The following is a 27,817-nucleotide window of genomic DNA, read 5'->3' on the forward strand; positions in this document are numbered from 1 at the left end:
AAACTGTGGTGCAACATATGCTTTAAGAAAGCAAGTAGATGTTAAAATAATGATCTTACTCATGCCAAAGGCTGTGTCTGAGTTTGTCTCAAATTCCACACTGACTGCAGAATCCAGACCATTACTGCGAGCCACTGTCAAATACACAGTCCCAACAGTCTCTTCAACTGTTAAAGAGCTCAGAGTCCTAAACACACACACACACACACACACACACACACACACACACACACACACAAACACAATGGCACAAGATAAATAAACTAGTACATACAACAAAATTTAACTCAAGGGGAGTGTGTGTGTGTGTGTGTGTGTTTGTGTGTGTGTATGTGTGTGTGTGTGTGTGTGTGTGTACCTGTTGCTAGATGGAAATATTCTGAAAAGCCCCAGTGGAGCCTGGTTCTGTAACACAGTAATAAATGTCTCTACAGGTTCTCCCAGTCGTGCTCCTCCAGTAGGATTGAACAGAGACACTTTGAAGGTTTCATTCATTTCTGGTTCAGCATCTAGAACTGCCCAGATCTCCAGAGTCTAGAACCAATGACATAATTCATTTAAAACACAAGCTAAGGAATAAGATGTAAGAATAATATAATGAAATCATATAATGTGTCAAAAAAAGACAAAAAATAGTTTTTTGGCCAAAATGGGTTTTTTCTTACTACTAGCATAACTTGACACCTCAACTTCATAGAAATAATACATTTATCAATATTTCAACAAATTGAAGTGAAAATATTTTTATTTGTTATTTGATCTTGCCTAGGCTGTCTTCCTACAAAATCATGCCTCAATGGGTCAGAGCTGTTTTGGCAGCACAAGGGGGAACCACACAATATTAGGCAGGTGGTTTTAATGTTATGTTTGACATGTGTATATATACAGGGTGTCCCAAAAGTCTCCATCACACATAGAGGAAATGTTAGGAAAATGTCTTCCAAAATTTTTCATACTTAGTTTAGGTGTAAAATCTGGGACCACCCTCCCTCCCCTACTGCGGATCTTGCTCAGCCTCCCTGCTTGACTGAGGACGCCGCTCAGCCTCCATGTTCAGCTGAGGATGTTGCTGTTCAGCTGAGGACTCCATCTCCGGGTTAGGCTGAGTGCTCCGCTTTGCTTTCCTACTCTGCCTCGGACGTCACTACGCCAGGCTCCTCTTTGGATGTCGCTCCACTTTCCTACTCCACTGAGGACGTCACTCAGTTGTCCTGCTCAGATGAAGACGTTGCTCTGCCTTCCTGCTCCGCTGAGGATGTCACTCCATTGCTCTGCTTCACACCGCATGTTGCTCCCCTTTCCTGCTTCACAGAGGACATCGCTCCCCCCTCATGCTTCACGGAGGGCGTCACTCCCTCCTTTGATCTCATGGAGAACTTCGTGTAGAGGATTGCTTCCCCCTCTAGCTCCGTGGTTCATGTTTGTGGTTCACCCTCTTGGGAGCTACCTTGAGTTTTGTTCCCCTCGCTGGCTGCGTGTTGGCAATCTCTCTGTGCCCAAGCCAGGCCAGGGAGATCATCTCTCTGTGGTACGGAAGAGACTGTCAAGCATCTGTACTCCAGGAAACACGGCAAGCATCCTCATTTCCTCGTTATGGCCCTGCGAGAGATGACACTCAGGGGAACTTTGACTTCTGGTCTGGGTATCCAATACCCCCTCTCAAACTTTTTCTGTGCTTCAGGAGCCACGCGTTAAGGGGTGGGGGTCTGTTATGAATCTCCGGAAGGAAATAGGGACCATTCAGTTCCCAGCAGCCACTGCACCTCTGCATCAGAGTCACATGACCATTTACACCTGAGTCTCATTAACAAGCACCTCTGTGCATTTAAGTCACAGTTTGTACAGCACTTGGGGTCTGGCTTTCGATGTCACGTTATGCTCTCCTGTGTCCTAAGTATTGGTTTATGTTTATTTTCCTGGTTCACGTATGCTTAGTGTCTTTTGTATTTGGTTTGAACTTTCATCAATCTTTGAATCTGCAAGTGCATCCGCGTCCGTCTCCGCATTTGTGACAATATATATATGTAATTTATTTATTTATACACACACACAGCTGTTCTACTAACCTTAAATCTAACCCCATCTTCCAGAACGACAAAGCCCTCAGAGGGTGTGAGGTCTTCAGTGTACAGGGTTCCATTAGCATCAATAATAGAGAACTGCACGGTCACGGTCCCAAATGTCCCCTGTGGTGGATTTCGTACAATGATCAGAGTAGCCACACTCTGGCCCAGACCTGACACTGAGGTGGGCTCCCGCAACAGGAAGTGCTCACTGTTGTTGAAGGAAATGATTCCGTGGCCATCATCATTGGCTAAGATGGTCACTGTTGCTATTAAAGATGAACAGAAGGAAAATGTTATGAGTTTGGGTTGCACATGAGCATTCAAATACATCGGTTCAACACATTCTACATTCTTCTTCTTAACTTGTGCTAACCAGTAATGTTCTTTCCAAGCTCAAGTCCTGGTGATGGATTTGTTAAAATAAGCTGGAACTTCTCATCTCCTTCTGGAATAGGATCATCCAAGATCACCACCTCTACAAACTTGTACCTCTCTCCAGTCACAAAATGGAGAACCTTTAAAGGAATCATATTTGATTTACTATTCTCTATAAGTCATAACAATTTCACAAAATGCACAATAGACAGTACGAGATGAATTTATATTCATGACTCACTGAAGCTGTAGCATTAAAGTCCAGACCCAACTGAGCCTCTAGATTTTGAGCATAGAAGAAGACAGAGACATTCCCATATGTTCCAGCATCCCGATAAGCCACTAAAGATAACACTCCGATCGTCTCGTTCACTTCAAAACTGTGGAAAAAAACGATACCACGCATGCATTAATCATAACCCATCAACATATCTTATCAAAATATGACATTATTTAATGACCTGTGTTGTGAATTAGTTTAAAAAGGGATGTTCTTACTCTATGCTTTGCCAACTGACGATACCCTGGATTCCATCATTAGCATTAATGCTAATTTCCGCTACCAGACCTTGTGTATCTGTTAACATATTCAGTCCAATAGCAAAATGTTAGACTTCCTTTTGAAATATAGCTCAGTGGCATTTGAATAGAGAATAAACAATATGATTACAGTTATAGATGAAAGGACTTCCAAGAAGACTACAACAAGAAGGAAAGCAGACATTCAGCATTACCTTTTAATCTATAGTGCACCTCTAGTGAAAGTTGAAAACAAGATATACAGAAATGAAAAAAGAAACGGTTGAGATGAAAGTATACAGGTGATTGATGGGGAATGAATAAGTGCATGATTCATTGAAGTATTAAGGATTATGGAATCAGAGATATGACAGAGATTTTCAGTGTACCTAGCTTAGGGGAAGTTGGGAGTGTAGTTATCAGAACAGCGGATGTTATATTGACCAGGAAAAATTCCTTCAACTCAGGGATGTCATCCTGTTTAAAAACAGAGATTGATATTTCAGTACAATAGGAAGAGAAACCACACAATAAATGGTAACACCAAAATTCTTGAATGTTGATTGATCTGTTGATTAATTTTATATAACAGTAGTGCCGACTGCACGGCAAATCACAGGATTTATATTAATGTGCTTATTCTAATATGTTATCATTTTAATAGTAATAACTAATTCACAAGACATGTCTGGCAGACACTCTAAATAATGCAAGACTAGTAAATGGATTTCAAAAAGTGCTGTTATTTAACAAAGAAAAATGCTAAATAAATTGTTGCTATGGTGAAGCTTTGTGTAAGGAGATGTTTATTTAACATGGAAATAATCTGGCTCATCTTATTAACTTCAAGAAAGAGTAAACAAAAGAGAAGCTGGTGATGGAATGACTGCTTATAGCTGCTATTACACAAGTAATAACAGGAACGAACTTGTCTCAGAGACATTTGCATCAGCCATGTTTTTTTATACTTGTGGAAAAAGATACTATAAGATTATTTTGTAGTTATCTACAAAGAAGTAGAATGTTCCCTTTCAAACATTGCGTGAGCTTCACACTGTAGGAAGCACCCTCCTGCATGACCAGCATCTGAAGCTTGTGTAACATCATGCCTATTTATAGGCCTGCCGTGATTAGGTGGCGTGGCAATTAAACGTGTCTCGTGATATAAAACGGAACCTGTGAACCATGCGGCCAGCCTTATTATCTTCAGCAAGACTGCATGTTGGTCGTTTGAATGCTTGCAAAATACTCTTCATTTCCTCCCTATCTTTTTTTTTTTTTTAAAAGAAAAATCTCTTTACTTTTTTGTCCCTTTAAAAAAGAAAAAAAGAGAAAAGAATGAGTGAGAGAGAATCCAGAAAGTGTGTCACTGCCTTGCATCTGTTTCAGCATTGGTGGTGGGGGGGCAGTGATGACATACTTTCTGTATGAAGTATCTGGGGGTGGAGCATGCCACTGCAGCATTCGAAAGGTCTGACTATGCGTATTGTGAGCGCTTTACAGTCAGCCAGCTCCCCTCGTAACTTGCTCTCTTCTCGGCCGAAGGGAGTTGGGTTTCAGAGCCTCGCGGATCTGGACTGGCAGCCAGCCAGCTCAGGTGCTGGGAATCTTGTATGGATCTAGAAGAAGAGCCGGAGATGAGCTCTAGCTCTTGCTCTGTCTTCCGGGTCCGACTCTCTGCCGGATTTTGGAGCTCGCATTGCAATTCCTCCTACCATTATGGAAAGCCAAAACACCCTCTCTGACTCCAAGGAGCCAGAGGGGGGTGCCACTGCACCAAAAATGGAGAGCAGCTCTCAAGCATAAAGAGCTGCTTGAATTGATTACTAGGGCAGTAGAAAAACTTAATCTAGACTGGCCCAGGGAAGAGGAACTGGCTCGTAGCAGGCTGGATGAGCGCTTTCTCCCCAGTGAATATAAATCTCCCTCAAACTGCAGAAAACTCCCCTTTTTTCCAGAAGTGCATGATGAAATATCACACTTCTGGGAAAAACCATACGCTAGCTGTATATATAACCCCGCGATGTTGGATTATTCAGTCATCGTGGGGACCTAACAGCACGGCTATTTAGCTATGCCAAAGGTGGAGGAGGTGCTTGAGAGCTACCTTTCTCCATCATCGACAGGTAATTGGGGGGGGGGGGGGCAGCTTTCCCATCCAAGCCATGCAAGGCCACCTCGGCGTTGGTTAGCAAAGCCTATGCGGCAGCGGGTCTCGCTTGTGGGTCACTGCATACAATGGCAGTGTTGCAGGCCTACCAAGCAGACCTGCTGAGTGAGCTCAATAACAGGGAGGGAATTGGGCCCGAGGCAGTGGCATCGCTTCACTGCGCCATGGATTTGTCTCTCCAGGTCACCAAGCAAATATACATAAGCAAACAGTCATATCTGCCATTCAATGGGGAGCTTGGTTGCAGCAGAGAGGCACCTATGGCTCAACCTCTCAGGGTTGGGGATAAAGATAAGGTCTCCCTACTGGATGCCCCTGTTGAACCTTCTGGCCTGTTTGGCAGCACGGTTAACGCCATTGCCGACCTTCGCACCTTCACAAAGTGCTCTGGTCCCTTGCGACTCCAGGGCATCCATGGATGACTGGTTAATTCTAGCACAATCCAGGGAACTGGCGATTCAACATCGAGATGTTGTTCTCGCCCACATGAGGGGTTTGGGGCACAGGTTGAACCTTAAGAAAAGTATACTTTCTCCAGTGCAGAGGACAACTTTTCACGGGGTTAAATGGGATTCTACTACGACAAGGGCGCTTCTAGTTCTAGCAAGAGTTCACCAAGACCATCTACGTCTGATGCTTTTAGCACCTTATTGGCCAGCTCAAATATGGTTCTTAGAGATAATATCCATAAAGAATGAAAAAGGACAATATCTGAGTTAGAACAGAACAGGAAAAGATTGGACAAGCAGAGGTATAATATCAGGGGTGGACTTAGGTAAGTATATACACTGATGAACAGACCACTGTTAAACCTAACACGGTAAATGTCCTCGTCTTTTTCATTTTGTCCTAAAGGTATGCAAACTTTTACACTTGAATGCAAATTCTAATGTAATGTGTCAAACCAATTTCCACCATTCAATAACTGCAATTTTAATAAAACAAAATGACCACAAAATCGCTCCTGCTCCTGATTAACACTCACATCTATAATTGTGATTGGGATGGACACAGAGGTCTGGCCATCCTGCATGACCACAAAGCTGGAGACATGTTGAAAATCCTGACCAGGTTCTGCCAGAGCCCCTTCAATCAGACTCAGGTCCTGCAGGGAACCTTTCACTGTCTCATAGCTGATGTTCACGGATCCTATAGAGTTAATAGGAAATGTAATCAATTCGAATTCAATTGGCATTCAAAAGACCTTTGTAACAAAAATTGTAACAATTATAAAAACTCAACATTGTCAACACTGGTATGCTTCAAAATGGGTTTTTGTAGTTTTACTTCATTTAGACTATGGGCCAAGTAAAGCAATACTTCATCTATATACTTTGCACTGATAACAATCTTAGTTAGTTAGTTAGAAACAAGCATAATTCTGTTCATGATACTAAGTGACCTGCATTAACTTTCATTAATAGCAAGCCTTTTTAAAATTAATTTCTTTATAAGGATTCACCTGAGGCTCCAAACTCTCTGTTAATGTAAATCCTGAGCTTGGTGTCTTTCTCTTCAGTGGATATGCTGAGAGAGGATGGAGCAATCCTCAGCATGCCGAATGGCTCATCGCTAGCTGCTACACTGACCACTGCCTCACGACCTTCAGCATCCAAAGCTGCCTCACCTGTAGCTGTTACACCTATGAGAGAAAAAACAATGATCAGCTTTGCTGAACATACATAGTTTCTCTGTCTACAGTGTATATAAAAATTCTACACACCCCGGCTAAAATGGCAGATTTTTGCGATGTAAAAAAAACTTAAAGAAGATAAATCATGTCAGAACTTTTTCCACCGTCAATGTGAAATTACAATGTATTAAAATTAAATGATAATCAGAAACATTGTAGGGAAAATAAGAAAAATAAAAAAGTTACAATAACCTGTTTGCATAAGTGTGTACACTCTTTTATAATTGGGTATGTGGCTGTGTACAGAATGAACCAATCCCATTCAATCGCATATTCAAAATTAATTATCATACAGCTGTCATCAATGAAATTATTCTAATTAATCCCAAATAAAAAAGAACAGCTGTTTCTATAGCATTTTCATCACATCTTCTTGGTTTCAACTGATTGCTGAAGCCATGCTCCACAAAGAGCTTACAAAACATGCATGGTATCTCACTTGTTGAAAGGTATCGATCAGGAGAGGGGTATAAAAGAATTTTCCACAACATTACATGTACTATGGAACACTGTAAAGGCCATCATCAACAAGAGGAGCACCACAGTGACATCACCAAGAACAGGACGTCCCTCCAAAATTTATAAAAGGACCAGACAAAAACTTACCAGGGAGGCCGCCAAGAGACCTACGGCAACATTAAAGGAGCTGCAGGAATATCTGACAAGTACTGATTGCTCTCTGCATGTGACAATAATCTCTGGTATTCTTCACATGTCTGGGCTATGGGGTAGGGAGGCTAGATGGAAGCCCTTTCTCACAAAAAACATCCAAGCCCAACTAAATCACCCCAAACCATGTGTCAAAATGTGTTATGGTTTGAAGAGACCATTTCCAAAAGGTTTAATAATTCCATAATTTCAAAAGGTATGTTTGGTTCAAAAAGCACATCACCAAAAGAACACCATACCCACGGTGAAGCATGGTGGTGGCGGCATCATGCTTTAGGGCTGCTTTTCTTCAGTCAGAACTGGGGCTTCAATCAAGGTGAACGAAATCATGAACAGCTACAAATACCAGTCGATTTTAGAGCAAAACCTTCAGTTGTCTGCAAGTCAGCTGAAGATGAAAAGGAATTTCACCTTTCAGCATGACAATGACCCAAAGCATACATCCAAATCAACAAAGGAATGGCTTAAACAAAAGAATATCAGTGTTTTTGAATGATCCATCCAGAGTCCAGACCTGAATCCACATAAAAACCTATGGGGGTGGGGATCTAGAATGTTTTTGCAAGAAAGGGTGGGAAAATATTGCCATGTCAAGATGTGCCATGCTGATAGACCCTTACCCAAAAAGACTGAGTGGTGTAATAAAAATCAAGAGGTGCTTCAACAAAGTATTAGTTTAAGGGTGTGCACACTTATGCAAGTAGGTTATTGTAAATTTTCCTATTTTTCCTATATTCACATTTTTCCCTAAAATGTTTCTGATTGTTTTTCACTTAATTTTTATACATTGTAATTTCACATTGAGGGGGGAAAAGTTCTGACATGATTTATCTTGGCTTTGGGGACTTTAGACTTTTTATATCCACTGTACTATAACTAAGGAAATACTCAAAAAGCAAACAATGACATATTTAATAGTAAATAACTATGAAAGAAATTTAAAAACAACTTATTGAGGATTTAATCTGCTGTGTAACAATTTAGCATCTTACCTTTAGTCCTAATGTTATAGAGGATAACTCTGTACTCCTCTTTTTCTTCAGGAGTGACATCATCCAGTAGCTGTAGCACTATAGTGTCATTCAACACATGCTATAGTGCAGAATAGAATACAGGACAAAACCAACCATTAATAAACCACTAATTAGTGTCCTAAAGGCACTTGGCATGCCTATATATTATATGTTTTTAGCATTTTCTTCTTACCGCAGTGAAGAACAGAACACCAGAGGTTTCCACAAATGTAAGTAAGGTTTGAGGACCTTCGATTCTCCACTCCACAGTGACATTCCCTATTGCAGGAGCTGTCCTTTGCACAAGTAATGGCACTCTCTCACCTGTTATAAAATAAAACATGGATCTAAAGACAGGATTCTTCTAAATGTGCTTTATATGATGTAAATCATTAGTCTCATAATGTCCTGATACATTACATCATAAAGTATATTACTTTAATCTTTATTTTGTTATCACTTACATTATAGCAACTTTAAAAAGTTGTTCCCTTAACAGCCTCTCTTTCTTTCTCCCTTGAAATGAATATTAAAAAGACTAAAAGCATCTTGTCATGTTACTAAGAAAATGCAAAATGCAAAAAAAAAAAAGTTGTCTATACTGAAGACTTTCCCATTGTGGAAGACTTAAAGGAACAGCTTTACAAAACACTGACACTTCAGATTCCAAAAAAGTTCCAAAACAGTTAAATAAATGTCTCCTTACAGAAAACTTAATACTGTCAGTGATTATAGATTCTTTCTTTGTTAAATAACAGCGTATTTAAAATCAATTTACTGTTACGTTTAGATTATGTGGATTATAGTTTTATATAGAAGTCCCTGTGAATGGGTTGATACTAAATAAATGATAACGTATTATGAGTGCATTAACATAAACACACTACTGTCAGAGCTGCTGTTAAAAAAAAAACACCTCCTGACCAATCAGAATCAAGAACTCTGCAGCACTGTGGAATAAGCTACAATATTGAGATCCATAAATATATAATATATCCATGTTCTATCATGTATCTTTTACAACTCGTGTCATTCTTCCAGTGTGCCAGCTGTTACAAAACTCTCTCTTCTCCTCTATAACAGTCACTGGTCATTATGAAGTGCAGAACTGATACTTGTTCATGCACAGGTGAGTTTCAAATACCGATAAATATACTTACAGGAACGGCAAAATTAATAATTTATCAATCCCAAATTAATAGAATGTGCCACATGAGATCAGTGGGCTATTGTATGTATACTGGTATGTTATAGATGTGAAATTCAACCAAACCAATCAAAATGAATGGTACTCACCCTCTTTAACTATGACTGATCGTGATGCTGGGTGGAAGCCCACTAAGCCAGCTGCATGGTCATTGGCAAGAATAAGGATGGTGACAGTATCTGAGCCTGGCAGGATACGACTGCCACCTTCAGTCCTTACTAAACCAATCTGTATGGTTTCATTGTCCTCTGGCTCAGTGTCATCTGTGATGAAGAACTCAATTGTTTTCTTCACATCACCTTTGAGGGGTAGTAACACATGAGATGTAGTGAAAGCAATTCAGAATTTCTCTACAGATGATAACATTAACCTGTTTTAACTCTGACTTCACACTATTGGTAAGTGGCACAGCAATGATGTGGCACACAGACAGTTGAATTAAAATTTTCTTGTTGCAACAAATTAAAATCTTTGTCTCCAGTAAATTTCAGTAAATTGGGGTAAGCTCAGTAAGATTAATTTGTACTTGATTTCAGTTCCTACTTTGATCAAATTGGAAAAGAAACATAAACCATGGTTTCAAAAGTAACACCGTGAAATATATTGGATTTGCTAACAGTTTTGCCCCAATTTTGCCACGTGCCAATTCCCACCTATCGTCCAGCTCTCCACTATCATACAACAGATTTCAACAAGGGAGGGTGAAGTTCTTCCTAGCAGACATGTCACACAACCAATCATATCAAGTTGCATCACAGGGCAGCATAACACACTCAGAGTTATGCGCTATTTGCCCTCTTCTGCATACATGATCTCACAGATGCCCACGATTGGCTAGTATCACTGTGATCGACAGGGGAGAGAGTAATGCCATTTCTCCCACTCAGAGAGCACAGGTAAATTTCGCTCCCTTGGCTCCCAACCATAGATGGCAGTAGCAATGTCAGGATTCAAACTTGCAATCTCTTAATAGACAGATTTTCTGTTGCACGAGTTGGGAGCTCTGCACATTGCATTTTTTACTTAGTTGAGGTACCTTCATTTTTCCATTCAAAAACCATACTGGATGCAAACATTTGCATTCAACTGTAGATAAAATAATCTATACTAAAGATTTAGAGTAATGAGGAAGACGAATTCGGGTATTGCTCTTCAGACCTACCTTCTGCAAAGATGAGGGTCTCCCTGGTGCCATTAAAATCAGCATTGGGCTTTGCAGTGCCACCAACATTCATCCACTCAATGGTAACACGGCCTAGACTGCCTCCGGTCCTTTCAATGACCATCAGCACTCTAGTCCCAGGCTCCTCTCTTACCTCCAGATACGATCCATTCTGAGTAGCACTGGGGTTTATACTAAATAGTTTAAACACTCCGAACGCATCACCATTCATCCCTATTGTCACTGTAGCGGTGTCTGGTTGTCTGATGGTGGGCAGGTGTTTCTCAGCAACAGTCATATTAACCAGGCTAACCTTCAACATTTGTATCATGAAACTCTCATCCATCTCTGGCAAAGAATCTGTCAGAATTGGCACAGTTAGGTTGGCAATACTTGAGCCATCCAGCATGGTTGCTGTTTGCATTATCATGGTTACATAGTCACTCCCGGCAGTCGCCTGTGAGCTGAAGAGAGAAGCAGCAGCAGTGGTATTTTTTATATAAGTGAGTGTTTGGACAGCAGCGGAAAGCTGGTTTGCGGATGTGGTTACCCAGAAGCACGTTGCAGTGGAGGCATTAGTGAAAGAAAAGGCTTGGCAGGCACGTTCCCGAAGACAGAAGGCTGCACAGGAGTTCAGAGGGTCCCTGGCTGAGGTGATGTTGATAGGCCTTCGTATGGCACTAGAGGGTGCCCCGGGCAAGGGGGAATCATAATAGGTGAGGAAGTCATGGCCGATTCTCTGGGCGTTATTCACCACATCAATCTCAAAGGTACTATATACAATCTCTAGAAGACCAAAATTACCTCCACTGGAAAAGAAAAAAAAATCTATTAGGACTTTTGATACTGAAATCATTTTATGTTACATGCCTTAAAACTAGGTAAGATCATTGCACACCTTCTTCGAACAGTAATGTTGGCAAGGTACACGCCTTCCAAAGGCTCCTGTAGTCTATATACCGCTTGCTCAAAGTGCACTGTGCCATAGGGGTTGTCATTGGCAGGTACAATGATGTTCACAGCATTTTCACCACCAATGCTTCCACCATTTGTGGCATCAGTAAGCTCTACCTTGATGACCTAAAACAAAGATTTATACACTCATTAAAAAGGGGGGGCAGAAAATCCTTAATAATTCCTAGGACAGCTGAGAAAATACTACTTACCTCTTCAATTTCTGGCACATCATCAGCCAAAACCTCTACTTTTAGTGTCTTCATAGTTTCACCTGGAGCAAAGCTGACCTCTCCAGACAGAGGTTGAAGGTCACCTGTTGCAGGTCTGCCATTGATGGTAGCACGCCATTTGACACTAACATAACCTATAGTCCCAGCATTCCTCACAATTGGCAAAAATACTTCAAAAGTGTTCACCGTTGGCTCCTCTATAGTAATTGGTGCAGCCTGAAAAACTGAGCAACATGAACAAGATCAAGTTATCAAACATATGAAGAAATTAATCTAATCAATGCCAAAATGATGTTGGACATTCCAACTAACCAAAGGACCCATATGGATCATCAGAAGGCAGGATAGTGATGATTGCCTGGGTGAGCTCGCCCAGGAAAGCTCCCCCAGTAGTCTGGTTAAGAAGCTCAATGCGGAAGGTTTCCTCCAATTCAGGAATCATGTCATTGATAATAAGGATAGGGACTGGTTTACTGCTTTCTCCTTCCAGAATGACCACATCGGAGGAGGCCACACTATAGTCTTCACCTACAGGCACGGTCAGTAATCATAGACCCCCCCCACCAAAAAAAAATGAGTTAAGCTATCTGCAATAAGATGTCAATACAAATGAGATATGACATGAATGTGTGAATTAACATTTCAGACATTTTTTCAGTTTCAAATAAAAAATTGCAAATGAAAGAGGGCAGTATATTTGAGCACTTGTAAGCGAAACTTTATGGTGTAACACTTTATGGTGATTTCACTTAAGCCTATATTAAGCCTATAAGTATTTTCTATCTTCAAACACTACAAAGTATAATATTCATTTTGTTATACAGTATTGTGCTGTCTAGGCCCATAAAAAAAGCACACTGGCTATATTTAAAACTGTAGTTCTACAGCAGCAGCGGTTGCTTTGGCATTTACAATAGGCAAAGCTATTCTATCTTTTTTTGTTTTTTACTTACCAACTCGTGCAGTCATGGGTATGGCCCGAAACTTCACTGAGACGTCGGAAAAAATCCCCCCGGTGCGTGTAACGTTTATGATGGGTCCTACATAATACTCAGGCACACTTACTGCTGGAGAAGAGAGCTGGAGCACACCAAAGGCATCATCACTGGCCTCAATAATGACCTGAGCCACTGAGACATTTCTCAGGCCAAGCTGAGGTGACAGAGCAACTGCAGAAACCAAAAATCAAGGAATTACAATTATTAATTTAAGTCAAAATCTTAGCCACTGAGCAACATGCATTAAAAGACAGTTCCTACTCACCTGGTCGTGTCTGTGCACCTTCAACCAATGTGACACTGCTAAGTTCAACAAACAACGACTCCGCCCTTTCAGGTTCCTTGTCATCCAGAATTCTGACAGTCACATTCACTTCACTCTGATTGGCTGAGAATGTTACTGACTCCAAAATGGGTACAAAATCACTCCCAGCGCTTGCCCTGCCCACACCGGGTGTGGAGTACGGCACTGGATCTGTATCCCTCACTGTCCTGTAGGTCACTCGCACCCTTCCCATCAGTCCTTTCCTCCTTTGTACTGTCAAAACAACCAGAGTGTCTGCTTCTGCTACTCTGATTGGCCTGCTACTTTCTGAGAACAAGAACAGCCCATAGGGGTCATCACTAGCCAGTACAGTCAGCGTTGAAACAGTCTGGCTCCCAAGCCGTCCATGAGAAACGTTTAACAGACGGATTTTAAAACTCTTATCCAGTTCAGGAATATCGTCTTCAGAAATACGAATGAAAATGTTTCCAATGGTCTGTCCTACAGTGAAGGTCAAGTTGCCAGATCTGTAGATAAGCTCTCCTTCTGAGTCTGCATCTGCTTGCCAGAATACTGTGACAGTGGAGAGCGCGCCAAAAGTACGAATAACCTGAAAGGGAAAGGAAACAAGTATAATATCAGTATTGTGAGCTACATACTGTACACACCAAATTCTGGTGGATATTTTGCTATATTATTGAATGATTATTTTAGCATAAAGAGACCTGACCTGCAGCATTACATTACTCTGACCTTCTTCTGGTTCAGTACCGTTCACTGACACAGAATCATTACTGAACTGGAAGACCCCGTGAGCCTCATCGGAGGCAGAAATAGTCACAGTGATGTGCGATGCAAGTCCCAAGTTGGCTTCAAAGAAAAACAAAAAATCTATATTATTACCATTCAAGATAAATCTTTCAAACTGGAAAGAGACTCATCAAAATAGTTTAACAGCAAAGGGTTTCTTTTTTTAATGAATTTCAATGATCATGGTATGGAATTTAGCACAATGCAACCATTGCTCATGTTGTGTGTGAAACAATTCACATACATATTGACAGCCCATTAAATCAGTCCCGTAAGTATCTTGTCCAATGCAAGCCATAGGCACGAAGTTTAACAGAGCACACTATATGTATTTGAAACAAGGCCCTATGGGAAAAATGAACCTCCTGACATTTTCAATAAACCACTCACCACTGCTGCAATCCTCTCAATATAATGGATATTTGCTTTTCCCACATTTTTCCTCTGAGTGTTCATTGGCCTTAGTGCAATGTAAATAGAGAAGCAGACACTAGTCTTAGAGTTGCAGGAGGCCGCTAAACCCCAAAGTCCAAAAAAGATTGTTTTACTTGGGCATCGACGTGGACAAGGTCTCCAAACATTTACAGCTCATAATCTGGAATTTACTAAGAGGCTGGATTTGAAAGTTGTTTGATACTGTCCAGAAAATCAACCTAGGGTGCATTAAACAGTGAATTAGCATAAACTCTAACTGGGCTTTTGTCAAAACACACAGATGTAGCTATATGGCTTAGTTTGAGCCATGTTAGAGACTTGGAAAAAGACGGTTGTAACACTGTTGATTTCAATAAAAATATTATGATGTTTTGTTCACAACCTGAAAAGAAACTGAGTAACCAACATCGCTTAAAAGAAAAATGTTAATTCTATTCAAGTTTGTGTTTACTTATCAGTGAATGACGTTGGATATTTCACTGACGTTATGGGCTCTATTTTCATGACAATGCAAGCACAATTTGCTAGTATATTCTTCATTTGGTGAAATGTAAGTCCTCCCACACCCACTTTCTACAGGCTGTACACTACATGCAAAATAAAAATATGTAATAATGAAAACATATGCCTAATTTTTGTACTTGTACCATGATGACAATAATAGAGCCCTAGATGGGAAAGCAGATGCTCTAGTTTCATTTCAGGGTAGATTTCAGAGTAGGAAAATTAGACAGAGACCAGGGACCTTACCGGGGTGGTAGTAAAAGGGTGGAAGGAAGAAATCAGTGTCACTCTCTCCACTTCCACTGTCCCCACTCCCAAAGAACAGGTCCACTTAATCAGCACACAGCAACCAGAAGCACACAGGATTCACACAGAATGTAAACGGGATCACACAAAGAACAGAGGTTTAATTTTCCATGATCATATTCAGACCACATGGATGGAATATGTACAGCTGCAAAGTTCATGGAAAATGGTCAGGGCAAAACATGCGATAGTTTTGAGAATGGAACACTGACAAATATTTTTTCAAAGCAGAAGAATGTATAGAGGGCCTGTTAATCAGAAAAGGAGACTACTAATTATTCAGTCCCATTATGTTAGTGATAGATAATGTGCAATGAAAGCTCGGATTGTGAGGTCTCTTACCTCCTCCCTGTGGGTTGTAAAGTTCTACTCTAAAGACCTTGTCCAGCTCTGGCACAGAGTTATCGATTATAGTGATGTTGATATATTTGAGCCTTTCACCTGGCAAAAAATCCAGCAACCCCTCTGCGTTCTGCCCAAGAAAAAAAAAAAAAAACAACACATTGTGGCAAATTTAAGGGACAGAAATTAATGTAGCACTTTCCACTTCTTTCCAATAAATAAAGAGCAACAAATCAATCAAGTTCATGTGAAGTGAATTTATTTTGCTTTGCATGCAGATAGTAGATTACCTCATAGTCCTTTGAGCCAATGGCAGTTACTGGGGTTGTGTGATAGGCCACTAATACTCTTCCCAGCAAGCCCTGCGCTCTGGCCACTGGTAGTCCGACCACACCAGCCTCTTCTTTCACAGTTATATGGGCTTCTTCTAAAGCTGGTCTGATCATTGCCTGAGTAATAGGAGAAGTCTGGAACTGCAGCAGACCTGAGACAGCAGGTGTTTTTAAGTGTATTCATTAAAAGTTATTAAAATGTAGAAAATAATAGCAACTGGAAATATGGAAGTATGCATACCATAAGGATGGTCACTGGACTTGATGGTAACATTATTGATTGCATTGTCAGGATCGATGCTGGCTCCACTGGTTGGGGTAGAACCTGGTTTCCCATCTCCTGATTGGGCTGAGACCAGATTGACTTGGAAATACTCATCAAACTCTGGAAGATCATCATCTAGTATGTGCAGGTTCAAAACCTGTGATATCCAGAAGACTGATGTGAGGTTCTAGAGGTTCACAGCTAATCCCATTACTTTCCACACTACATTACATATTTCTCTGCTTGTTTATAAGTAACATCCATGCATCCATCCATCCATCTTCTGTACCACTTATCCTACCCAGGGTCACAGGGAACCTGGAGCCTATCCCAGGGAACTCAGGGCACAAGGCCTGGGACACACTGGGCAGGGTGCCAACACATCGCAAGGCACAATCGCGCACCCATTCGCACACTACAGACAATTTAAAGATGCCAATCAGCCTACAATGCACGTCTTTGGACTGGGGGAGGAAACCGGAGTACCCGGAGGAAACCGCAAAGAACGGTGAGAACATGGAAACTCTGCATTCACAGGGCAGAGCTGGGAATCGAACCCCCAACCCTGGAGATGCAAAGGACTAGTTCATGTGGGATGCAAGAAAAACGTTTTTACTTTCATTGGATATGAGTGAGTGGTCAAAGAAAAAACACATTGATTAACAGGGTGACATTGCAGGAGGCATACAGGATCCTTGGTAACTTGTGGTCATGGTCACAGTGGTTTAAATTAGGCTACATTTTTGCCCAGTGTATTCCAGGGCTTTCAGGGGCAGAGTTGCAGATTCATTTAATTTAATTAAATTAAAAAAGAAAACCCTTCCACTTTAAGTCAAGCCCACTTGGGTTTGGGACACTAATATCTGGAGCACTCAGAAAATACAAAGGCAGATACAGATAGTGGCACTATGTTACACCCCTAGTGTATACATATCCTGTAACTTTTCCAATACAAATGAACCCACTGCAAAAGCAAACTTCGTCAGCTCGACTACCCACCAGATGGAGCTAGATGCTTACAACCTGGCTGAGATACAACATCAATCGCAAAACAGATGAACGAATGAACTTAAATTATATGCTACTACATCGACAACTTTGTAAGGCCTCATTGACCTCTACTTCAGACATGGAGCATGCTCAGTGTTGCGCTTCCCCAACAAGAGATCCCCTGCTCATTAATAATGAACAATTGACATCAGTCATGTTACCTCAGAGCGTTGGCCTGGGAGGAAGAAGATGGAGCCTGCAGGTTTGGCAAAGTCTGAGACATTGGGTGCCCTAGCAGGAGACTCGAGCTGTGTCACAGTGTAGTTTACATAGACAGAGTCCAGAGCACCACGTGTGCGTTCTACTATGCAGGAAACAGTGGAGCCCTCCTCAGATATCTGATGATAAGATAAGACAGATAGGATAGAAAGTTATACAGTGTGCCTGTATATGAGTATATGAGTATAAGAGTCATGAGTACTCAAATTTATCTCAAATATTCATTCAATTCAAGTTTATCTGTACAAAATTTTAACAATAGACATAAAACAGCTTTACAGAAATCCAGATGTAGATTTAGATCCCTAATGAGGAAGCCAAAGATGACAAGGACAGTGATAAGAAAAAAATTGGGATGACAAGAACTCCTTGAGACAACATAATCCTGAGTCAGAAAAAGCTACACTTCTAACTGAATTCACAAATCAGGATACTCAGTGAACCTCTTGGCTCAGCTGATTATGCTAAAAAAATCTAATTGCTTTCTGGTGCCAATTCAACCTACCACATTTGATTTTCAAACCAGTTCAATATCACTTAAAAAAAATTTCTATCCTGATGCAATATGCAAAGTAGAGCAGGACGTACTCCAAGTACACCAAAAACGTTCCAACAATTCTGTAAAAGTGACTATGTGTCTGTGTTAACGAAAGCATCAGTAGGCCACATGCCATAGTGTCGCTTTTGTTAGTAAGCGAGAAGTAGTCCTTGTAAAGGAATGCTCTGTCCAGGTCTGCCATCTGTCCTGTTAATCGAATCAGCCATCGGAGATGCCATGAGTCTAATCTAAAGAGACCAACGTGAACTCCTTCCAACCAGGCGTGAAGACAAATCAAATATACATGAGGACATGCGCTCACAACCAGGGGGGGGGGTCGCGTTTCATGATTTCTAGGGAGCCAAACCAAACACTGATGAACCAGCAAGGACTATTTAATCAACTAATTCTCTGGGATGCTAAGTAAGGATACTATAGACAAGATACATTGGCACAGTAGTTTTTTGAGGCAAAATCAAAATATATATTAAGGGAGACATTTCTGAACATTGTGAAAATTTGATATCTGCTTTAAATGACTTCCAAAATATTAAAACAAATTTTCTAAAAAGCAATACATTCATACAGTAGTAGATGGTTTTAGTACAGTAATGCACTGCGTGCTTACATCAGGAATGCAAGTTCCAGTGAACCCAAACAGTCCATTGGCATTGTCGCTCTTCATAATCCTGATCCTAGCAGTGGGGCGAGGCAAAGGCAGCCGGGCTCCACCGTGAACGGCCACCAACTGCAGGTAAAAGATCTCCTCTCCTTCTTCTTCTCGGTCATCGCGTGTTTCCACGACAAACGATTTTATCTTCTCTCCCTGCCAGTATTCCAAGTATCCAGCCACATTACGGAAGTCAGTCTTCGCAGGCTGGCCGTGGAGCTCATGAATTTCTGACTGGTTGAGACGTATGTTGTAGAGACGCACATCCTGCAGCAGACCTGTAAAGAGCTGATGTCCGTCAGGGTCAGAGCCGATGCTTACAGGAGCTGCATCTGGAGTGAGTTAGAGAAAGACACGTCAGTAGTACTATTAGTAGCAACAGGTTTAGTTTATAGAATAAAATGCAATTGAGGCATACTTCACAGACACAAAAATACCAAAAATGAAATCCTCTGAAGGCTTAAATCTGGTCAGGATAGGGTCACCAGGTGCTGGTATTAATGTAAGACAAAATATTTCTTGATTGTACAAATTGAGGAAATATGCTTGAGCGGGCAGTGACAAAACACTTGTACAAAGCCTGCTAGCATTCATTAAACTATCAACCCAATACAATGTCAAATATGTTAACATTTTATGTGTCTATCCACTTGATTGAAACTAGTAAAAGAAATGTCAAGAAAGTCTCCCGAGGAAACTTCACTATATTACAAAAGCCACATTGTTTTCCATTACTTCCATTAGGACGACCACTAGCTGCTTTCATCTGTGCCTAACAATGTCCAGTAGCACACGCATACTCGCTCAAGCATAAGAGCACTGTGAAATTGTAGACAATAGCACCAGATTTGCACAACTGACTCTTGCCAGATGTGGACCACAGGAACTGCTAGAAGCTAAACAACACTTGTTATGACTGACTACTAGACATGTCTCGCAATAGTAAAGTATAAAGTAGTGAGGAGAAAAATAATCCTGATTGGTGATGTTAAATTCCAGGGACACATTTGGAAATAATACAGCATGTTGAAAGACTTTAAATGTTGGATGTGCTAGAAATAACATAATTCTCTTCTTCTGCTGCTGCTATGTGCCAATTTTGAGCAACCTGCATGAAGACAAATGAAGCAATGCAACAGTCCTAATCACTATGGGATAGAACATTGTTTAGTACTAGATCCTAACCTTAAAACAGACCCAGTTTACACACCATTCATAATGGCTTCTCCTTTGAGACTCTTGATTCCTCCAGGCATTGGGTTCCCGTCCAAATAAAACTCAATAATTCCGTCTTCCACTGCAATGATGACATGAACCCATACATTATCTTCCACAAATTTCATTGCTGTGGCTTTTGCCACTTGGGTGATGTTAGAGCCTATGGTTGTGTAATGAAGCATCACACTAACATGAGACTCGTTCGTCTGGACTTTTACTCCGTAATACAAAGTTCCATTGCCATTTCCCTTTGAAACAATAAACCCATCCGTGTTGGGTCTGGGCATTAGCCAGGCTGAGAATGTGAAATTAGCTAGTTTGTGAGGAATATCCTCAGGCTGAGCTTTTAGAGTAATGGTTCCATAACTTCCTGGGAGGCCAGAAAAGAAGAAGGCATCCGTTCCAGAATGGTGCCTTCTCGCATGGGGCTGGAGCTTGACGGCTTCGGGAAATGTGGCCATCAAGATAAAGTCTTGCATCGGTGGTAGACCTTGTGGGAAGGCTTCAGATAGGATCTCCCATGACACGCGGACATCTCCGAAAGTTCCCTGCTGGCGGAGGATAGCGAAGGACGTAACTGAAGACATGTCATCAATAGATAGTACGTCCTCTGCTACTACCTGGTCTAGGTTGTCCTTGTCTATCGCAAACACCCCAAAAGGGTCATCGTTGAAAGGGATAAGAACAGAAGCACTGAGGTTTTTTGTAGCCAGCTTGCCACCTTCACCAGGATAACCACCTATGGAACCAAAAAGTGAAATACTGTTAAGTATAAACAGTATTTCATGCCAAGAACAGTTCAATGTCTTCACTGACATAATGATCCAGCATCAAGCCATTGAAAGATATATTGTTTTTTTTGTTGTTGTTTTTTTTACTAACCATGTTTTTCCAAAAACATATATTTAATTCCTGACTGGTGCTGACCTGAGATGTTCATTAAGCGTAGCTCAAAAAACTCATTGAACTCTGGGAGTTTGTCAGAGATGGCCTCCAGGACTATCGGCTTGGTTTTCTCTCCTGTGGTGAAGATTATAAATCCAGATGTGTTGACAAACTCCTGACTCGGCTCAAGAGGGGTGTAATTGGCAAACAGCTGCCAGAAGACTGTGATGTTGCCAAAATGCCCTCTATTCCTAATAACACTGGAGAAAATAATAACAGTGAGAACAGACAGGATGGGGAAGGTTGGATTTAGTGCTGCAGAATTATGTCATTGCCTTCATTTTGTGCATGTTATTAAGTGAGTTGGTGTGTATGAGTGTATGGAAAATCAGGAAAAAAAAATTATGTTTCTCACTAGAAGTTGTTGGACTTCCCTTCCTCCACAGGCTTCTCAGTGGAATCCAGAGAGAATATCCCATTGGCATCATCATTGGCTTCAATAACTACTGTGGCAGTATCCTTTCCATAAACCACAGTATCTCCTGCACACAAAATACACAACAGGTCACATAGAGGTCTCCAGTCAGTAGTGTACATAGTTTTGAAATGGCAAAAAGCTATGCTATTACACAAAATATACATCATTCAGTCAATAATTTATTGTCAACATCATAATTGAGGAATACATAATCATTTTCATATCATTATTAAGCAAGATCCAGTCTGTTTTGAATTTGAAAGTATACGTATATCACACACGTGGTCAATATCCAAGCATTGATAATGTCCCACCAGCATTGTAATACACAACACCTTTCATAATGATTAGCAAACTACACAATAAAGACATCAGTTTAAACAATAGCACAGCTGAAGGTTGAAGTAATCTCTAAGAATAAACTTAGCTTTTGGGAGCAGGAGCAAAATGAGAGAAAGATAAAAACTCTTGGGTGGGTTGGTTTTGTGTTGGACAGAGTAAGAGAAAAAGAGTTCAGTGTCTGTAATTAACGTGCTACAATGTTCCACCCTGCCTCTGTGTGTGTGCGTGTGTGTGTGTGTGTGTGTGTGTTACACAATACATGGATTAGGGAAGGCTTTCAGGGTCAGGCCAGTCAGGCCTAATCAACAGATCTCTCTGTGTATTGAAACAAATGTCAAATGCACTGGATTAATTAGCTGTACGGGAAAGAGATGGAAATTAAGTGCATTATTTCCTTCTCTGAATGGTATTTTAAAACATTTACCAATCTCACCAACAGACACAGCAAAGATGGAAACATGCTCTATGAAAGAAGGTTTATTTTAGTTGCTAAATGAGATATGGTTGGCCAAAAGCAAAATACAACATTAAAATACTGTACACATCATGGTTAATAATGCAAGGAATGTAACACACCTGAAGCATTGAACAGCACAATATAAAACGGTTCATCTGTTTCTGGAATGTCGTCATCCTGTATAGCAACTGATATGTTCTTCATCCATTCCCCATAGTCAAACACCAGCAGTGAGTCATTACTTAAAGGGATAAAGTCTCCCAGTGATGAGTCTCCAAACTGAAACCGGTACATGACTGTGGCTACAAAATTGGCCAGTCCAGCTCTCAAAATGCGAAAATTTGCCACACCACCCTCTCTGACCCTCTGTATGACCGGTTCTAGGTTAAAACAGAAGGCACAATACAATATGATCAATATGATACAATCTTTGTGAAAAAGTGGCTGAAAAGGAATTGCATCAACTTCTTTCAAGTTAAAAAAAAGCTCGAAAATAATACCTGCAAAGTAAATGGGATCATCATTCTTATTAATCTGTAAGGATGCGTTCAGAATATTTCCCAGTCTAGCTCCTCCAGTTGCATTGATGAGCATGATGGTGAATTTTTCTACATCTTCTGGCACCTGACAGAAAATAATATATTTATTTTTAAGTATGTGCATCAGGACTGGGATCCCAGAAGACCCACTTGACCCACCAATAAAATCAGAAGAGCATACAAGTGGGAGTTTTTACTTTTATACAGGCAGGAGCGGGCGATCAGATACTGTATGAAGCTTGCTCATTAACATACAGTAGAAGCAGATTGGATGTAGTGTGTTGCTCATGCATTTATTAGCGTTACGGTCAGGGTGGTTTAAATTACTCATTTGTTTATATTTTAGGAAACAGAACCAACTAAGTTGATTAGAAAATGTCAAGGGCATGTATAAACAAATATAATGAATGTGGGAGAGGCAGAATTGGTCGGAATTCCTTCAGGACCACCTCTAGTATTATTACTATATTTGCAGTAAAGGAAAAAGGGATTATCAAATATTTTGAGGACTTTTACCTCATCAGGCTTGGAGTAAAGAGTTAGGTTTTTCAGATACTCTCCTTCAGTAAAGACCACTTCCCCTTGGACTGGGGTGACATCTCCTGATAAGGTGGGCTCAAGAATCCAGAGGACTGATGCATTTCCAAATCGGCCCCTCCCCCTCACAATGGGGTAGGATGCTGTAATAGAAAATCATCATAGATCTCTCCAAATATATGGACATCAAAATAAGCACACTATACAGTCTTTGTTAAGATCCACACCCAAAAATGAGAATGTGACCAGTGATGGTCTAATGGAAACCCAACTGCACTTCATATTGAATAATTAAAACTTCCCCTATTGTTAAAATGCTAGTATTGTAAAGGGATAACACAGATACCTGAATGAATGTCCATTCCTTTGCTTTCATTGATGGAGAACATTAGTTGTGGTTGTATGAACTGGATGACCCCAAAAGGGTCATCACTTTTACGCACAGTGATGTTGACCTGCCTGTTGTTACCCAGGCGACTAGCTGGAGTGCTGTGACTGCTGAGAACCACTGTGAACATCTCATCTAGCTGATAAGAAAAAAGAAGAAGGTCCGTCAATGTCAGCATCCTTATCAGCCCACTACCCCCCATGAAGAACTCTTAGAATGACTGATGGCCATCTTAGATCTGAAATGCCAAAATACTCCCAAAATACTTTGGTCAATACAAGCCTGGCACCAATTCCTACCTCTGGACGCCCATCAGGTATGGCTACTAGAGCCACTACCACCTCCCTCTCTCCAGGCTGGAACTCGAGGATGCCTGTGGCTCCATAAAAATTCTCATTTCCAGAGGGTGTCAATGTGTATCTCACCAGCTGGTTCAGCAGCTGACCTTGCTGTCTGATAACTCTCAGCTCCACCGTCTCGCCCTCCTACAGAGAGTACAGATACAGAGGAAATGTGTTGTTATTTGTATAAACACAACTGAAGGAGCAAAATGAGACTGGTGTACCAAAAGTACTTTATTCTTACGTTGATAAACCAGGGGCCTCTAGACACTTGTGAAAACTCAAAGACTCCACCAGGGTCATCATTCTCTAGTATGACAATCTCCCGGCTGGTGAAACCAGGCTTCAGAATCTGGTTCTCCGCATTTGTCCTGTATGATGGAAAAACATAGATTTTACCTTTACATGTAGGGATACAGAACATTAGTGTGAAAATTGGTATCAGAGTAGTCTGTGTTTGTAGACAGTCATCTCTGCAATGTGTTTATAGGGGCTGCTTTGAGTTGCCATGTTTTGGCGCAGCCTACCAGCATACATCCACCCAGCAGGGGGGCCAATGTGTTAACTGAGCGTGGCTTGGGCTGCGCCAACGCTCGAAGCTCCAGATAATTAGTAAAATGGCAGACAAAGACTAGACAGGGAGCAGCATTCCAAACAAACGTATTCACAGGATGCACCGCATGCATACAAACACTGATGGCTTTACAGCAGAGCATAAAGGAAGCGGGTAAATTAGGTACTAAATGAGAAAAGAGAGCAATGGTTTGGACCTGACTGATTCACACAATTTGCATGCACGCACACAGGCACACACCCTTTCTCTTCATTTCACACACCCTGATGAAAGAGACTTCACCCATCGAAATGTTAAGGCATAGTCCAAAGAGGTTCATCACACAAAGTGCTGATTCACAGCACACAAAAGGGCAAAATCTCTTCAGTGTACACTTACCCGAAGTACACTACAAAGCGTGCAGTTTCTACCCTGCAAAGGAAGAGTGGGAGGTAAGGGGAAGGAGCGTTCCTGTCAGAAGGGTCTTCAGTTAAAGAAAACGAGGAATTGGGTGCTTAAGTCACCACAATCATGTCTTACTGCTATTAGTGTAAACCTTTTGTGGGAACCTTCCTCTTGTTTCAAATTTCTCTACACAGAACTAAATATGTGGCTGAGATAAACTACATAAATAAAACACTTCCAACAGACAAAACTGAAACCAGTCAAAACATCAACATTATAGTTTCATTATACTTTCTGCAACACAAAGGCCATAAATAATAAATAACACAGAACCACACAGATTTAGTGTCAGCTAATGTAACTTACACCATAGCGCTGTTAAATTCTCAATTCTGATTGGTCAGAATATGTTGATTAAATTCCTATAACAGCAGCTCTGACAGTGGTTCCGGTTGCAAGGCAAATCAGGTTTATATAAAATATATAACATAAAATGTATGTTGGGAGACATTTATTGAACATTTACTGAAGGAGTCTCTGGTGTCAGCATTTTGTAACATTCAGTAACTTTTCTGCCACAGGAAAGTCTTCAGGACAAAATAATTTGCACTGTTGACTGTTTATAGCTGATAAAAGGTGATAAGCTGAAAAGTGATAAACAAAACTAATTAGTTTTTTAGGTGCTGTTTAAATCAAAGCTGTTCTTTAATTAAAAAATTGCTATTGCTGGTTAATTACTGTGGTATAAGAAGAATAAAACACTTCAGGATATGCTGTTATAGGGAAAATAATGGGGTAGTAACAATGGTTATTTTTTAGATGGCCAAACGTAAGAAGTACACAGCACCTGTCTAATGTAAGTAGGACTGTCTCGTTGATCTCTGGAACATTATCTGCCATGATGGTGATGGAGATGTTTGCTTCACTTTGTCCTGATAAAAATGTCACTGAACCAGTGAAAGGTGAAAGGTCATTTCTGGTAACATCAGCTCTGTTCTCTCCAACAGGTCGGACACTCCAGAACACCACAGCCAACCCATCTGTCCCATCTCGCCTCAAGGGAAGAATGATCTAGAAAGAGACAGAATATGCTCAGGAGGAGAAGTACATGTATGTCATTTGAGCGCTGACACTTCTTTAATGATAAGAAAAACTGATCAATTTTGTCAAATAAGAGTTTTATATGCATTGACCGATTTAAGGATGGAGTGGTTTGAAATTAAAGGAGCAGTTCATAATTTTAAAGCCCTGAAAGGGATGAACTGCAAAATTTGCTACTTGCAAATTTTGTGACTCACAATATCTAAGGTATATTTAAAATTATTTTCTAATGTATATTGGAAATTATGTTATAATTACACGTCTAGAAGCACTTTTCAACATTACAAACTGCACCTTTATTATCACTGTGTTGAATGAAGTGAGATTAGTGATTGCCTCAAAGTGTTTGCCTTTACAAGAATAAAAAAAAAATGGACTGATATATTTTTAGATTGATACATTTGCAATGATACATTCCTGTCATTGATTTTGTCATTGATACTTTATATTAAGTTAACTAATCAAATTCTCCTGATATAACTCTCTGATCTGATCTGATATACCATGCTGGTGTTTGACTCCTCAGGTTCTGTTGCCACCACTGTCTGGTTACTGGTGAACCCGATCTCTCCATTAGCAATGTCAGGTGTGATAGCCAGGGAGATGTTGATAGCTCCTCCAAAACGAGGGCTCACTGAAGGAATAGGAGGAGTGATGTTCACCAGCTGTAAACTGTCCAGCTGAGAAAGAAACGATAGACACTGCTGAAATTACTCAATTCAAAACTGTTAGTTTGAACAAATCTTACAACATCTGCACCAATATATAACAGGGAGTTGCTTTATAGTATATCAAGCTGGTATTTGTCCAGTGTTGTCTCATGTTCATCACATCATGTAACAAGATCTTACATTACACGGTCACACTTTTCCACTAGCCGCTTTTTGGTTTGGTCAGCACTCTTGTGTACATGTATATGTCCTTGAAGGAGCTCTTGATTAGTTCGTACTGTGCCAGTTTTTTGTGTTGTGTTTATTTCTCAGCATTGCTCAAAGAAGGGATTATTTGTTTGGGCACCAATACAAATCCTATGGCCACAAGCCAAACCACTTAAATAACCATGACTCAAGATTGCTAATTACCAGACAAGCTGATTGAGAGACTCTTGTACTATAGAACAATAAATTCTTAAGACACTTGAGGTTGTCCCAAGTCTCAAGTCTTGGGAGACTCAGAAAAGACAGGACAGATAAACAAGGGCCATAAAGATAAACATTAAAATCCAGTGCCATGCAAAACACGAAGGTACTCAGGCATGTTTTCACACTGGTAGTCTGTTGAGAAAGTACCTGTATAAGAAAGTGGGCTCCATTCTGCAAGAAGGCGTCATTACGGATGGGCAGGATGAGTTGAACCCTTGACTGACCCGAACTGAACAGCAGACTGTCGGCACTGGTGCCATTCAGCACACCATCCCGAGCCCTTGCAGGATTCAGGGTCCCGGCAGGAATGTAAAGGGCTGTAAAGGCCAAGCGCACTTCCCCAAGAGTGCCTGCTTCACGAAGGAAGCTAAGGGATAGGAACCGCCCCTCAGGCTGGCTCTGAATACTCTGCCTCTCACGTGGATGGAAGCCAAATCGCCCATAAATGTCATCACTGTCTTGGATGTAGAATACCATCTGGGGATGATAGAAAACAAGGTGAAAATCTTCCTTAAACATAAAGTAGCAATAAAGCTATTAAGGATTTTGGGGGCGTGGGGGGGTAATCTGGGTAGCATGAACTTTTAAAAATAATTTTCATAGCTGGAGCATTAACACACATCTAATGTAAGTTCA

The 27,817-nt window shown here is 40.8% G+C and overlaps 1 protein-coding gene across 1 annotated transcript in view; it reads right to left on the reverse strand.

Moving 5' to 3' along the window:
* Window positions 1-27,817, reverse strand: part of adgrv1 (adhesion G protein-coupled receptor V1) — a 119,981-nt gene that overhangs the window by 79,669 nt on the left and 12,495 nt on the right. The window contains exons 8-44 of the mRNA XM_053653934.1: window positions 27,329-27,658; window positions 26,543-26,719; window positions 25,786-26,009; window positions 24,933-24,965; window positions 24,225-24,351; window positions 23,939-24,124; window positions 23,598-23,778; window positions 23,231-23,394; window positions 22,295-22,799; window positions 21,314-21,440; window positions 20,941-21,158; window positions 20,006-20,752; window positions 18,754-19,127; window positions 17,530-17,706; window positions 16,295-16,475; window positions 16,012-16,205; window positions 15,722-15,851; window positions 15,320-15,403; window positions 14,055-14,194; window positions 13,325-13,934; window positions 13,015-13,230; window positions 12,374-12,589; window positions 12,041-12,285; window positions 11,773-11,954; window positions 10,875-11,683; window positions 9,802-10,011; window positions 8,699-8,829; window positions 8,485-8,584; window positions 6,593-6,772; window positions 6,116-6,279; window positions 3,350-3,437; window positions 2,940-3,018; window positions 2,683-2,821; window positions 2,440-2,581; window positions 2,067-2,332; window positions 359-534; window positions 60-187 (exon numbers count right to left, since the gene is read on the reverse strand). Coding sequence (XP_053509909.1) covers window positions 60-187; window positions 359-534; window positions 2,067-2,332; window positions 2,440-2,581; window positions 2,683-2,821; window positions 2,940-3,018; window positions 3,350-3,437; window positions 6,116-6,279; window positions 6,593-6,772; window positions 8,485-8,584; window positions 8,699-8,829; window positions 9,802-10,011; window positions 10,875-11,683; window positions 11,773-11,954; window positions 12,041-12,285; window positions 12,374-12,589; window positions 13,015-13,230; window positions 13,325-13,934; window positions 14,055-14,194; window positions 15,320-15,403; window positions 15,722-15,851; window positions 16,012-16,205; window positions 16,295-16,475; window positions 17,530-17,706; window positions 18,754-19,127; window positions 20,006-20,752; window positions 20,941-21,158; window positions 21,314-21,440; window positions 22,295-22,799; window positions 23,231-23,394; window positions 23,598-23,778; window positions 23,939-24,124; window positions 24,225-24,351; window positions 24,933-24,965; window positions 25,786-26,009; window positions 26,543-26,719; window positions 27,329-27,658 — 8,380 coding nt within the window. The remainder of the gene's footprint in view (window positions 1-59; window positions 188-358; window positions 535-2,066; window positions 2,333-2,439; window positions 2,582-2,682; window positions 2,822-2,939; window positions 3,019-3,349; window positions 3,438-6,115; window positions 6,280-6,592; window positions 6,773-8,484; window positions 8,585-8,698; window positions 8,830-9,801; window positions 10,012-10,874; window positions 11,684-11,772; window positions 11,955-12,040; window positions 12,286-12,373; window positions 12,590-13,014; window positions 13,231-13,324; window positions 13,935-14,054; window positions 14,195-15,319; window positions 15,404-15,721; window positions 15,852-16,011; window positions 16,206-16,294; window positions 16,476-17,529; window positions 17,707-18,753; window positions 19,128-20,005; window positions 20,753-20,940; window positions 21,159-21,313; window positions 21,441-22,294; window positions 22,800-23,230; window positions 23,395-23,597; window positions 23,779-23,938; window positions 24,125-24,224; window positions 24,352-24,932; window positions 24,966-25,785; window positions 26,010-26,542; window positions 26,720-27,328; window positions 27,659-27,817) is intronic.

The sequence above is a fragment of the Ictalurus furcatus genome, chromosome 22 (assembly GCF_023375685.1).
Source record: "Ictalurus furcatus strain D&B chromosome 22, Billie_1.0, whole genome shotgun sequence".
NCBI lineage: Eukaryota > Metazoa > Chordata > Actinopteri > Siluriformes > Ictaluridae > Ictalurus > Ictalurus furcatus.